Source organism: Misgurnus anguillicaudatus, chromosome 24, assembly GCF_027580225.2.
Source record: "Misgurnus anguillicaudatus chromosome 24, ASM2758022v2, whole genome shotgun sequence".
Taxonomy (NCBI): domain Eukaryota; kingdom Metazoa; phylum Chordata; class Actinopteri; order Cypriniformes; family Cobitidae; genus Misgurnus; species Misgurnus anguillicaudatus.
Window position 1 is genome coordinate 49950621 of NC_073360.2, and position 14265 is coordinate 49964885.

Below are 14265 nucleotides of genomic sequence, written 5' to 3' on the forward strand. Positions count from 1 at the left end.
AACTATGGGCATGTGGGTATATTTATTTATTTTTGTCCCCCTTTCCCCATTTAAAACTGCATATTAAACTCGTATGGGTCGTGAACGTATGGATCACGGATCAAATGCGATCCGGTACACCACTACCTCCCCTAACCCTATTCCTGTAAGAGGTTTCTGATAAAAATGTGTTTATTTTTCTGTCATAGTTTTTCCAACATTCACTTTTTGTCAAGTGTTTTTAATTTAAAATTGTAATTTTCATCATGACACGTAGACCCGCCCCTGTAAATACCCTGCATCTGATTAATCGAGTACTCGTTTTTCAGACCTGTAGATTACTTCAAATGAACACACATCCCCACTACTACCTACACAGTAAGGTACTGTGCTTTGTTCTATGTAAAATCTAAGTCTTATATGGTTTGCAGATGTAAGCACGTTTCCTGACCCTGCTGAAAAAAACAGCATACCAGCAAGACCAGCATAGGTTGTGTTTTGGTTCTGGTGGTTCTGGTTTGCTAGTGAACACCAGCTGCACCAGCACCAAACCAGCATTAGCACCAGCATCCCATGCTGGTCATACCAGCAAGACCAGCATATGTTGTGTTTTGGTGCTGGTATGCTGGTGACCACCAGTTAAACCAGCATCAAGCCAGCATCCCTGCTAAAAAAAAAACAATAGACACATTACAGAAATTGTATTGGTTTTATTGGGAACTTTATTGGTTCTAATAGAATATGGCCCAAAACACACTACAGTGTAGTGTTTTTTTATGGTAAAAGCTAATGGTTCCTATTGGTATTATAATGGAAACCATTAGAATTTTCTGTAATGTTTTATTGTTTTTTTTTCAGCAAGGATAGACCAGCATAATTCCCATGCTGGTTTGATGCTGTTTTTTTCAGCAGGGGAGGCAGACCGATTCATCGTTTTGCAGACAAGTCTTCACAACATTTTTACACCTGGTACTGAGACGCATTTTTCTAGTTGCTAAAACACAAGGGGAAAAATGACGCAAGCAGGAGAAATTTGCTAACTAATTTGTGAAGTACATAAATTTACTGTAAAGCCAATAAACTATTACTCCATAAGTTTAAGTCTTAAAGCCAATTTAAATTCAATGAATGATTCAAGTTATATGTATTTTGTTCTGTTTGTGTTTTAAAGTTATTTATAATAAGTCAAGTTTACTGTTTAGTGCACTGATATCATACTCATTTTGGGCTCTAATAATATTGATGTATTTCATGCTTTTTCTTGATTTATTTAGTTTTGTCATTTAATCATGTAGTCCTGTGTCTTGTGTAGTCTTATGAAGCTGCTCTTAAGTTTCACAGCTGTATATATCTGAAATGACAATAAAGCTACATTGACTCAACAATCAGAGCTCCAGCACTAAACCTGTGAGCTCAGAACGATGAAGGATTTTCATGTCTACTGAAGTGAAGAGCAGCTAATGCATAACACGTTGCTTTGGAGAATTAGCATATAAATGAGCTTTGTGCTTATCAATGTCTATTTGTGAGCCCAACTGCACTGAGAGTAGATACTCTTCTTTTGCATTAATTTATCTGTAATAAAAATCTGTCATCATACACAGAATCTGACTTTTTTTTAAATAAACCCACTCACATGAAAGAGGCATGTCACATTAATGTCAGTTATCAGGGCAATCCTTCAACAAGTTGATAAACCAAGTACAAAAGCTATAGCTAAGATTAACTAACAGGTTGGGAAAATAAATAACTAAATCTCTAGCTGTCTTTTGGCATTGTATTACCAGCGAGTATTTGCATGTGTGTGTCACTGATCTGCGTATAGAAAACTTAACGTAAAACTTAACTTAACGTGAAGCCACCGCAGACAGAGTTCGAGCGGCCATCTTGCTATGACCATCCAGCAGAGGCATCACTGACACTGACTTACTTTCAAAATCATGATCTTAGTTCACCAGCTTTACAGCGTATCAGTCACACAAGATTCATTTTTAGTATGCGTGTACATAAATTAATTGCTACTTCAGATGTTATTTGCAATGTTTATGTTTTAATCGGACAAGAAAAGGGATTTATAGAAAACATTTTGAGTGTGTCTGCTGCATTCTGTTGTAATGATACATTATGATATTTGCAGGCAGGCTGGTAAAGTAGTGTTTTATCATTAAAATCTGATAACGGGCTATTCATTTAATTGAATGTTTGGGCGGCACCAATATGGTGGTGCGGTGGCTTCACTATTGTCACAATTCACATAGATCACTGGTATGTGTGTGTGTGTGTGTGTGTGTGTGTGCTCTGTCTTTATCTGCATGTATTTAAGTTTCTAAGGTCACTAAATAGAGATGAATGCTATTAATGAACCCGATGTTTCATCCAATTCAGCTTGATTGAAAACTCAATGAGTGTCTCCAACACAACACTGAGGGTCCAAATGAAATCACATCCACATTTGCGACCACACAAGTGTTTTTGGTCGTTGACGCGCTTCAACAGTCATGTACAAAAGCTCAACAGCGCATCAATTATTCACTGATGCTCACCGCAAATTAGATTTCAATTGGTTCACAAACCCTGCTGAGATGCAAAAGGGTGGATAAAGAGGAATAGGCCTTGTAAAGAAAGCACTGAGAGAGAGAAAAGAGCAAATTGATTTTCTCTCACTAAAATCAAAGACCACATATTACAACACAAATGCCATCTGAAGTTCTTGCCATGGCAGTTAGTTAGGGTTAAAGTTATCACATCAGGGCTACGAGATACAACAAAATCAAACTGAATCGACAATGATGATACAGTAAGCACCAGACACTTTTACTCCATATTGACAAATCTAACAGCCCATCACACAACAACAGTCAACATGAGAGTGTGTTTCTGACAGCAAGCGTGTGTGTAACGTCACCACTTCTCCTTTCATAAAGGGTGCACTGAAAGGAAAATTCTTGGCCGAAGCCGAATAAAATGAAACACTCCGCCAATACCGAACAACCAAACATGTTAATTCATTTTACTAATAATTTTGCCAATTTTCTCAACATTACAAGTTACATTTTCTGAATGAATTATATTTATTTCACATTATTTAACAATGAACTTTTTTTTCAACATTCCAACTCTTTATTTGGAAAGGTACACTCTTAGAAAGAATGTGTTAATGTTTTAGACATCTTTGTGCATTAAGATATTAACACATTATGTGTCATTTTGTGTTAAAGTAACACAAAATGTGTTGTTTCAATAATAACACAGAGATGTTGTAGTAACACTAATGTGTTGTTTTTAACCCATTTGTTGTAAGAGTGTATCTTATTTGTTCCAACAAACACAAATGAGTCTTCTTGGCTAAACTGATATTAATCCGATCTTCTATTCCTGCACAAAATGCAAATACTCCATTCATTGCTCTTGATTGCTTATATTGTATGGCGTGTAAGGGAATAAAGTTGTGTTGAGCTGTTAATCACTGAGTAAAGCCTCATCTTTTATCTCTCAACGCTCAATGGGCTTTTATCTGTCTGCACTACACAGACCAGAAAGAGCAAATTAAACATATCAAAGTCTTGTGTACAAGCACAAAGGCCATGAGCTGCAAACGCTCTACTGATGTGCAGCTCAAGCGTGTTAAGATATTATAAAATACTGCTACTTTGGCAGAGATCATTGTAAAACTCCAGCTGCTAGAGCAAAGATACAGTAATGATGGAGTCTGTGCTGTCACTCAGGGCTGTGTTTATGCAATAGAGCGTTTTATTTATTTTATTTTAAAACACATACTGTGGACACATGTTGGTGCGGCCTCAGAATGATACATTGTATCATTTTTTTAGTCAGTGCGGTTCGTGTTCACATATGTTGTTTTTACCGTACTCGAAACGCCGCACTGTACACCACGTGACAACATTCAGCGCTGTCATTGGTCTCTGACAGCTCTTACCCCTATGACCACCCCCACGTTTCCAAGACAACCAGCCTGACAGGAAGTACCGAACATGTGGAGAACTTCCTGTATTTGGTTCGGCCCGAGGTCGAGCAGCGGTCACACCACAGATGGGTCGCACCAGAGTTCGGCAACAGCCACTCTGAGACCACCTGTTTAGAGCGGTCTCGGAGCGGACGTTTAGTGCGCACCAGAGTGCGGCTGTCGTGTTCACACTAACCCAAACGAACTGTACTCGGACCGACACATCATTTGGTCCGATCTAAAGAGTGCACGTGTGAAAGCGCCCTAACACTTTATAAAAAGTGAATTCTGATATTATGTGCCCTTTAAGAAAATTGCAACGACGGTTATGCAACAAAAAGCACAAACACAACTTCTGTTGAGCAGTAAACGGACCACGTCTGCTTGCTAGGTCAAGTATGAGCAGAGGGAAGAGTGTGAAATGGGGCAAAAATTGACAAGAGCATGACAGAGGAAAAAGTGCTCAGCAAAGCGCTTCTGTCAAACAAAAAGCTTTGGTTACTAAACATTTTATTTCTATCAGTGTGTTTGTCAATATAGGACTTTACTGCTTCTAGGAAGTTTTTATTACATACATATTACATGTAGGGGTGGCACGGTTCATGAAAAAATCAAAACCGTTCGGTTCGCTTGTCTCGGTTCGGAGCGTGTGTGCGTCGCACGGTTTGACGGTGCATGGCATGCGCATTGTATGCAGCCTCGTGCCCTGTATGTGACCTCAGATAGCGTGTTTCCCTTTAGCGAATCGCGCGAAAAAAGAGGTGACTGGTGTGGAGAGTGAGTGCTGCAGGTCATGTTACGTGTAGAAATGGCAAGTGGGAAGGAAGTCTGACCAGAGTTGGAGGATGCGCCAGCGTCGTATACGTTTGGTGTGTGGAATTTTTCTATTTCATGTTACCTATGATGACAGCGGAAATAAAACAATAGATAGAACTGCAGTCTATGTGTTGAATGTGTTCGAACAGCCACACGCGACCGCCTTCTCTCCGCCCATTTATCTAATCTGAGGTACTAAACACAATTGTTTTACGTCTTTTCTGACTTCTGCCGCAAACACACGGTGAACAGTATTATTTTTAGCCTTTCATTGATAAAACTAAAGTGGCTGAATTCCGCGTAGTTTCATTTTGCTAGTGTGTGAAAGTCGCGCGATCTTATTTCATAAATTGCACCTCTAAGTATTCAGGACAGAAGTGGTCAAAAGTGGACAAAAGAGACGGATTTAAAAATTACAAGTGTAAACGTTATGTTTCTCTCTCGTCCACATATACTCTCTGCAGTATTTAAGCAGCCTCTCAGTGATAAATCTTACAGCTACACTGAAGTTGGCAGTTTGATAAATGCAAGTTTTCTTTGTGTGTTAAAAAGGCACATAAGTTCATGTAGATGGAAATACACATTCTGTTTTTTGCCAAATAAATGAAAAGCATGTTGAAATCATCAATGTCTACCCTCTCGCTGTGTCAAAATCTCACCTGGCTTTCCTCAGAGATGGAATTCAGCTTGTGTATGATTACATGATATAACTTCTTTAATACTGTATCCTAAAATATGAATAATTAATACATTAATAAGATAATACATTTATGGAGTGTTAAAAATTAAAAGAAAAAAATAACAACAAGAACCGTACAGAACCGAGAACCGTGACCACAAAACCGTGATACAAACCGAACCGAGGGTTTTGTGAACGTGCCACCGGCTGATATACGGAATTCTGGTATCGGAATCGTATTCAGTAAGATTGAAGTACAGACAGAAAACCATTTGAAATCTCTTTTGAACTAAAAAAGAATGAAATCACACATTTTTTATATAATGCAATCTAAACATTTTTATCAACGCTTTAAATATTATCAGATGTTTTAGGTACTCAAGTTGGTATTTAAGTATTACAATAGTTCAACATAAAATAAGCAACCAGTTTATATATTTGAGAATTGATCGTAAAGGATCCCATTGTACCTACCTAGTATAAACTATTACGACTGTTCTGGTGCTATTTATCACACTTTCATAACTATATTACACAATTCAGCAAAAAAGCAACAAAATGATCAGCAGAATATTAAAAAAATATTTTGTAAGTCGATAGTTGACACGTAAACCATAAATGTGTCATATGGCGTGACAGCAAAAATTGAGAAAAAATGTTATCTGTCAACTATATTGTCAACTAGTACCCAAGCACAGATTTACTGAATTAACATCAGCGCATACCAGAATTCTGCTCTAGTAAGATAACACATGATGTGATGAACAATTTACAACAAGTAAAAGTCCAGATCACGTGCATAGACACCCGAATGAGTTTGCGTGAGATTTCTAACCACTGTGCTACCTGATTCCCCCCCCCACCCCTCCCCACAGAAAGTCAATAAATGGAGAGGTAAGTGGAATCAGTTGCTCCCAGAGTAGAATTCATTTCCTGCCCTGCTCTCCTCTTCACCCATCAAAAGCAAACGCTGCCTGCCTGACTGGAATAAATAATCACTGCAGCTTTACACAGCACGCAAATGAATGTGTGCCTTTACATACTCCATTATCATATCTGATTTTCTCATAAGAGTTCACAAAACAATCAAGCGTTATAGCTGTAAGATTAGTACGGCTTGACATTGCAACATTATTATTTATCATTAGATCCAAATGTCCTTCTGTGTTGTCCACTATAACAACTACTATATGTGAAGGTCAGGAATTGCATTGTCTGCTGTAAGGTCTTCATGTTTCACAGCAAGTGCGCTACAGCTGTTTGTGAAGTGCACTACCATGTTCTAAGTGCCCGCGTAGTGTACTAGACTGTTCTTTAATTCCTGTTCTGTCAAAGTCACAATGAAATTGAAATGAAAAACTGTACTTTTATTGGAATATTGAGTTATTGTTTTTACAAATTACTGATCTGTGAGCTTCGTCATAAAAAAACTTTACTGTTTCAGATTAAAGATTGTGGGCAGTCTCGTGAACATAACTGATCGTTGTTGTTTACTTATTTAAATGTAAAAGATTTTACTTAACACAACAAACAATACATCATTACAAAAGTTTAACCTCTTGAAAAGCACCCCCACTCTGGCCCAAACCATGAAAAGACCTACTTTTTACTAAAAGGCTGTTTTTACTAAACCATTTAGAGTATAGGCATAACTATGGTATCATTAGATAGAAGACACTTTAAGCTTCATTTTCCAGGTTTCAAAATTATTTCAAGATAAAAATTAAAAAAGTTAGAGAGGCTGAAGTATATTGTAATAAAATGTATTTGGAATAACATCTTTTTTAATTCTAAAAATCTTAATGATAAATATGTGTGTGAAACCTAGAAATGCAATGATGCCACAGACACATGTCTATAGAAGTTATGTTTCACGTTTGAGGTCAATAGGCACAAAAATGAGGTTTTTGTAAGACTAGTGCCTTTTCTAAGTGCCAGTCAGCCCCAAAATAAAAGTCTTTTGTTTACATGCATACATTCATTCTTATTATTATTTATCCTTATGTAAGCGTATAAAATGCCGTTTTCACACCAGGAAATAAAACATCACACAAAGATCGTTGGATTTGTTATTTAATTGTTATTAATTGATCATAATCGTGGACAAATCAAATCTGTAATTTCCATTTTTATGGATGAAATAACTTTGACTCTAATTGGCTACACGTTCTGTCTATCAATATTTTCCATGAAGTCATTAGAGGAACGAGCGAGTCAGATGACGTCACAAAATTTGACAGCGCTGTTTGAATATTATGTATTCTACTCCCACCTACTTTTTAAAACAAAGTTTGAACGCAGGTTTGAACACAAGTGTAATCTCATATACACGACATAAACTGCGACTCGGCGCAGTAACAGCCTCCCTCTCCCATTATGAGAGTGAGAAGGGGAGCGGACTTTTCAGGCGAGTCGAAGTACTCCCAAAAGTGCTATTACGCCATAAAATATAGTTCCTCTTTTAAATCCGCTTAGAAAAGTGCTACATTTTATTTTGTACCACCAAACTTGCTCGTATAACTACTCGTCTTAAATAGGAAAAACGTTGATGTGTTTGGTCACTTCTAACTTTATCTCTAAATGGTACCATTGAATGAATGGGGCTAAGCTAAATGCTATCGAAGCGTCGCAGCGCGCTCCAGCGCTTACGTGCACGCACACAGATGATAGAGGGATGTATCAACAATTCTTAGTTAAGGTAATAACATATTTTAATATTTAAAATGAGTAGACTATTCCTTTAAGGCTTCAGCATTTGTATTTGACCATTATTTTATTTAGAAAATCTTATAGTGACGGTAATTTCTTGATTTGTGTCAAGAGTTATGAAAATGAAAATCCATAACTGTAAAATGAAATATGAACCCTAGTCGCAGTCATTGCGAAGATCTCATGCCTGGTAGTCATGAAATGACTTCATAAAACAACATCCCTCTGTCCTTTTGGTAAAAAGGCGTGCATGCAAAGTAGGGGTGGGAGATAAATCGCCTGCGATTCTCATGCATATTTCATCAGTAAAGCCTGTTCATTTACTACACAAAGCCGTATTTCACGGAGAAGCTAGACGAAATCACGATCATAATCATGGACAAATCGCCTACGATAATGTATGTGATTTTGCCGAGCTTCTCTGTGAAATTTGGCTCTGTGTAGTAAATGACGCTCTATCTGAAAGCAGGTGATGGTGTTTTACTACTAATCGCGGTGCATGTGTGTGCCGAACCGTGGGAGGATAACGGGATGGTTCGATTATTTACAGAGAACTGTTGCACCCCTAGTGTATATCTATTATAGGCGTATACAGAAACAATATCCACCTTTAGTATATAGACAGAATTTGATTGAATTATTTGTGTTTAAACTAAATGATCTAGCAGGTGTTACAACAAACCCTCTGTTTGTTACAATGAACCCCACATATGGGGTAACGTTTGCACTCCTGTCCCTTTTGGTGTAATTGTACAATAACGGTAGATCCCACAAACAAACTTTAAGTGTTCATTTGTAGCAGAGATGTGTGTGTTGATTGTGTAAAAAAATGATTCATCTAACTTAAGACTTATTAACTTATTGACTTATTAACATAGTTTAAGAGTTGTTTCCTCATGCTAAACATAGGCAAATAAGCAATTGGACATGTTACAGAGAATTTCTGTACCGAATGCACTTCGCCAGGGCTCGTACAAGTTTTGGAAAGTGTTTTTCAATTACGAGTCCAACTGACGTTTCAGGGGTAAGCTATACGTATCACCGTTTTATATCAAACTCAACAATGGCACGAAAGAAGAAGTGTGTTTTTGGATGTAAGGAGAAGAAAGCCAGCCTCATGGAAACAATGGATATAGTTTGTTTATCCGGGGTTGCAGTTGAGTTTTGTGTGTGTGTTTGTTTAACGCTGGATTTCATTGAAAAGTCCCAACCAAGTCATGAGTTGCATGCGTAAGTAAGACTTCTTTGTTATGTTGGAAATAGGCACGTAACGACATGATCATGTAATGTATCATAAGATATACCGTCAGTGTTAAAGTGCTGCATGATATTTTGTCTTTTATAAATCTGATAAAACTAAACAAACTTTGGAAATATGAAGGATGTAATACTACTCTATAGGTACTCCAGAATAACATCAGATATGAAGAAACAGCGTGTGTTATGGACACTTAAATATTTTTTGAATGATAGGCCAAAGCCTAAAAGCATTACTTTGTGCCCCGCTCTCCCCTACTGTATCTATGCTATGCAGTGAGCACTTTCTGAACTGTTCAGTTTGCTTGTTTCGATTCGGAGCGTGCATGTGTTGCATGTGCAATGTAGCCTCGTGCCGTATGTTTCCTGAAGTCTTGTATACTTTCGTCTGGCTTTGGTGGACAAAAAAGAACAAGAGCAACACCTTCATGACCGCAACCTTATTAAAACTGCTGCCATTAATCCGAGCGCAATTCAATGCATTTGTTAAGTGCTATTGCAGAAGGCTACACGTGTCAAGCAGTGGTGCGTTCAGACGTGTCTTTTTAAATGCATCGGTCCAGCGGAACGCGATCATATTTCAAACACCAGGGATGTATTGCTACAACTCCTTGAAATGCATATCATACAACCTAGTGATCTGACTCCGTATAGAGCGCAGCTCTCTGCACGTCCGCGTGTGAAAGAGGCGCCAATATGCGGGTTATATTTTAAACAAAAGGGATATTTTGCCTCAGCTCGCATGAAACGCATTAAACTGAGCAAAAACATAATTATTAGTACTTTATTAAGGATTACTACTTTAGTTTTTGTTTAGACTTCGGACAGATGCGAGAGCGCGTGCACGTGAGACAGAGAGAAGCGCAGCTGGATTTAGTGCTAGAAGGAGTCCAAGATGTGCGCATTAAGTACAGGTGCGTGCAGGAAGGAATCCTCTCTTTACAAGCTTTCCGCGTAAAGTGAAGCCCACAAACCCTCATGCGAGGAAAAGCATGAAAAAGATAGAATATATACACTATAGTGAGTGAGAAACACTTGCATTGTCTTCATGTTTCACAACAAGTGATTTAAAGAGCCACTAACCTATGTGTTTTCAGTAATATTAAAAGTCTCTGGTATCCCAAAAATGTGTCTGTAAAGTTTCACCACAGATCTTTCATTATACGATGTTAAACATGACCATCTGTGGCTGCAATGAGAAATGTTGTGCTATTTTTGTGTGCTTCTCTTTGAATATAAAGAAAGCTTCTGTTCACCTCCCCGTATGTAAAAGTAGGGGTTAGAGCGCTTACACATGATGTGTCTCTGACAGAAGGGTGAACTATGCGCTCATAAGGCGGAGTCTGTGACCGGTCATGGTTGGGGCGTAATCAAGGGGATCCCTAACAGCCTGTTTTGTGTGACTGTTGTGGTTTAAAGGCGATTACACAAAGAAGAATAAATGGACTTGTATTATTACAGGATGTTTTTGCACACACACTTGTTACTCCTTTTCTGCTAGAAACACATTTAAAAGTGCATTTCCTAAGTTAGGTTGGCTTTAACCATTCTTTATCTAACTGCTTTCAGCCTCTACCTGAACAACTGTTACTACTGAACCCTTGAAAAGAAATAGAAAAATCACACTATACCATCTTTAACCGTATATCTTTAAACCTAAACTTTCCACTGTTTAACTTTTTACACACATGAAACTATATGAACAGTGTATTCATGAAAATCTCTCTCTTACACAGGTTTAAACTCTGATAAAGTTCAGCATACAATCATTGATTCAAACCTCTTCATCATCAGCTGAGCGAACTCTTTCCTGAATGTGCTGAATGTGCACGTCCTGACCAATCCATTCACTTACTGAATGAACATGATGTCATGCTATTAGTGAGATCAATTCAACTTCAGCGGGCTGCTACAGATCACTTGAAACAGAAAAGATTTATATGTTATACCTCCTATAGTGTCTGTTAAATCTTTTGTGGCGTGAACACAACCTCTTCTCTTAGATGGACTGTAAAACATCTGGGTCTGCATGACAACGAGTGACTGACTTATAAACCTGAACTAACAGAGAAGAGAGAGCTGTTGGCTACGTCCGGCACAGGCAAAGAGAGTCAATGCATCACTACAGTTACTTTATAAATAAAACTGCTTTCACATCTGATCCAGCCGTGTCCACACGAGTGTTTCATCTTGATGTTCAACGCATAAAACCACAAGACCATCCAACTAGATAGTGCTTAAACGTAATAAGCCACCTTTTTAAGATAATTGGTTGTGTGTGGGTCGGCAGCAGAGTTACTGTGCATCCTAATGAGTGCCCTCGTTATTCTGAAAGCCAATCAATATCACTAATGGATATAAGCTGCCTCATCAATAACATTAGACTTAAAAACAACTTTCTGCTCAGGCACCTTTACACATAAACATCAAGCAGCAGCATACAAAACAGTTTGTTTTAATTATCAGAAAAAAAGAGACACGAGCTCAGTCTTTCAGTTCTACAAGCATCATCTTCATCTCATCCATGTAAAAGGCTAAAAAAAAACAACCGGTTAAAGATTCAGAAGGTCTTACAAGGACACAAGGGTTATTTTAAAACATACGAGTGTTGGTCCACATCATATGAGTTTATAAAGCACACCATCTCACTGCATATCATCGCCGCACATTCTGTCTGTGAATAAATAAATCTGAATAAAACATTCAGAATAAATCTGGATTCAGAGAAGAATCAGTAAAACCTCAAGAGCAGCAGCCAGAGCAACAGAAAGAAGCGAAGACAAATAAAAGAGGAGAAAGACGACCATGATCATTTCAACTAACAGAGTGGAAAATAAATAATCAATAATCATCTGTCGTGCAACCATCAAATTATGAATGACACTGAGATACGAGATGAAGCCTCCATTAGAACCGAAGCCGAACATACGAACGCGAATCATTTAAAACATAAAGAGACACGCGCGCCACGACTGTGATGTTAATCTCTTACCTTCAAACCCAAAGAGCACAAAGAATCCCGGCAGGAAGATCGTGTGTATCCACAAGCTGCTCATTCTGGTGGTGGTTTGTATGAATACAGCCCTTCCTGTCGTCTCGGTGTATCCTGATTCTGCTCGACTCGGCTCGGTTCGTGATGACAGCAGAGCTCAGCTCGTGTACGGATGCGGATGCTGCAGCTAAAACTCACGCGCTCTGATGCTGTGCTGCCATCTAACGAAGAGCAAATCAAACTCATTAGCCATGAGAAACACGTAACTACACAATCCCTCCCTCCCTCTGCTCTGTTTTTCTTTTTTCAAAATACAGCAGTTCAGAGAAAGTGTTTTTGTATATAATAAAAAGTATTTTTTATAAAGTATCAGCTGTTTCACTGTGGCTTTAAAAGTGGCACTGTCTATAAATATGACAAAAAGACAAATCCTAATACAAATATTACCAGCTACTGTATGCAATAGTAACAGTTTAGCTTGTTCAAGTCATTCCACAAAATCAAAGCGAGCAAAAATCTGCAGATGAAGATTCAGATGATCTAACTGGAAAACCCAGGGCCCGGTTGCATAAAGCACCTTAAGTGTAATTTTCCCTTAAGTTGTTTCCTTTTAACTTAAGGGTGTTGCAGAAAAACCCTTAAGTTTTTTCTGTTGTGTCTCCATGGCAACGATAGTATTTTATAACAACAAACCGGGGTCACTGTCTTGAAACACTTAAAGATTACCCTTACCTAAGAGAACCGTTTAAGGGATTATATGCAAAACTCTTTAATTATTATCTTACAGAAGTTAAGGGGAATTTACCCCTTAAGTGTCACACTTAAGGAAAAAACTTAAGGTGCTTTATGCAACCGGGCCCAGATTTCACGAGTCACCATGGAAACGTCAGAGAACTTAAAAGTTTTTAAATGAGAAAGAAGATTATAAACCAATACGTTCTGGTAAAATTAACGTTTTGGGATAGAAGTGCGTGATTACAAAACAAATAAACTTTAATTTTAAGTAATTATTAATTTTTATTTATGTATTTATTTACTCACCACAATGTCATCCAAAATGTTGATGTCTTTCTTTGTTCAGTCGAGAAGAAATTATGTTTTTTGAGGAAAACATTCCAGGATTTTTCTCATGTTAATGGACCCCAAAACATAACAGTTTTAATGCAATATAAAATTGCGACCTCACGTAAGTGCGTAATGGTCACGTGTTACATATATGAAACGCACATTTGCAGACCATTTTAAACAATAATCTGACACAAAGACATGAATAAGTATCATTCAACATACAACAACGTCGGAATCACTTGTAAACACTGGGCCGTAGTCTCCATGTAAGTATCGCTGCAGCCCGGAGACTGCAAGTGGGAGGAGCTTACGCCGCAAGTGGGAGGAGCTAATGCCGCAAGTGGGAGGGATTTCAGAAATGTGCAAGTAGGAGGAGTTTACGCCGCAAATGGGACGGCGGTGAATGAGAATGACAGGAAGTAGCGACAGTAATGAAAATAAACGATCAAATATCACGTTCCTCATCATGGTCTGATTTCTTACAGCTTTGTTATTATTGTGTGTGTCCAATACCACTCACTGTCAATGATGAGGTCACGTTTTACACCTTTTTTTACACTTAAAGTGATGGCGTTTTAAATTCATCAGGCTGTAGGCCTTATTCAAACACATTTCTGAAGCTCCATATATCAATATCAAGTAAATGAACATATTAAAATGTGATGCAACTGGACTTAGTGAAGTGAATGTGTAAATACATGAAAAACATGTGGCTAATGTAAAATAAAGCTACCATCCATATTTACTGCATTATTTTTTTAAATAGCAGACTAATGTTTTTCTTAACGTGTTACACATATA

At 37.9% G+C, this 14265-nt stretch overlaps 1 protein-coding gene across 1 annotated transcript in view; it reads right to left on the reverse strand.

Annotated features, from left to right (window-relative positions):
• Window positions 1–13688, reverse strand: part of LOC129437218 (limbic system-associated membrane protein) — a 142422-nt gene extending 128734 nt beyond the window's left edge. The window contains exons 1-2 of the mRNA XM_073862578.1: window positions 13438–13688; window positions 12397–12617 (exon numbers count right to left, since the gene is read on the reverse strand). Coding sequence (XP_073718679.1) covers window positions 12397–12460 — 64 coding nt within the window. The 5' untranslated portion in view covers window positions 12461–12617; window positions 13438–13688. The remainder of the gene's footprint in view (window positions 1–12396; window positions 12618–13437) is intronic.
• Between the last annotated feature and the right edge of the window lie 577 nt (window positions 13689–14265).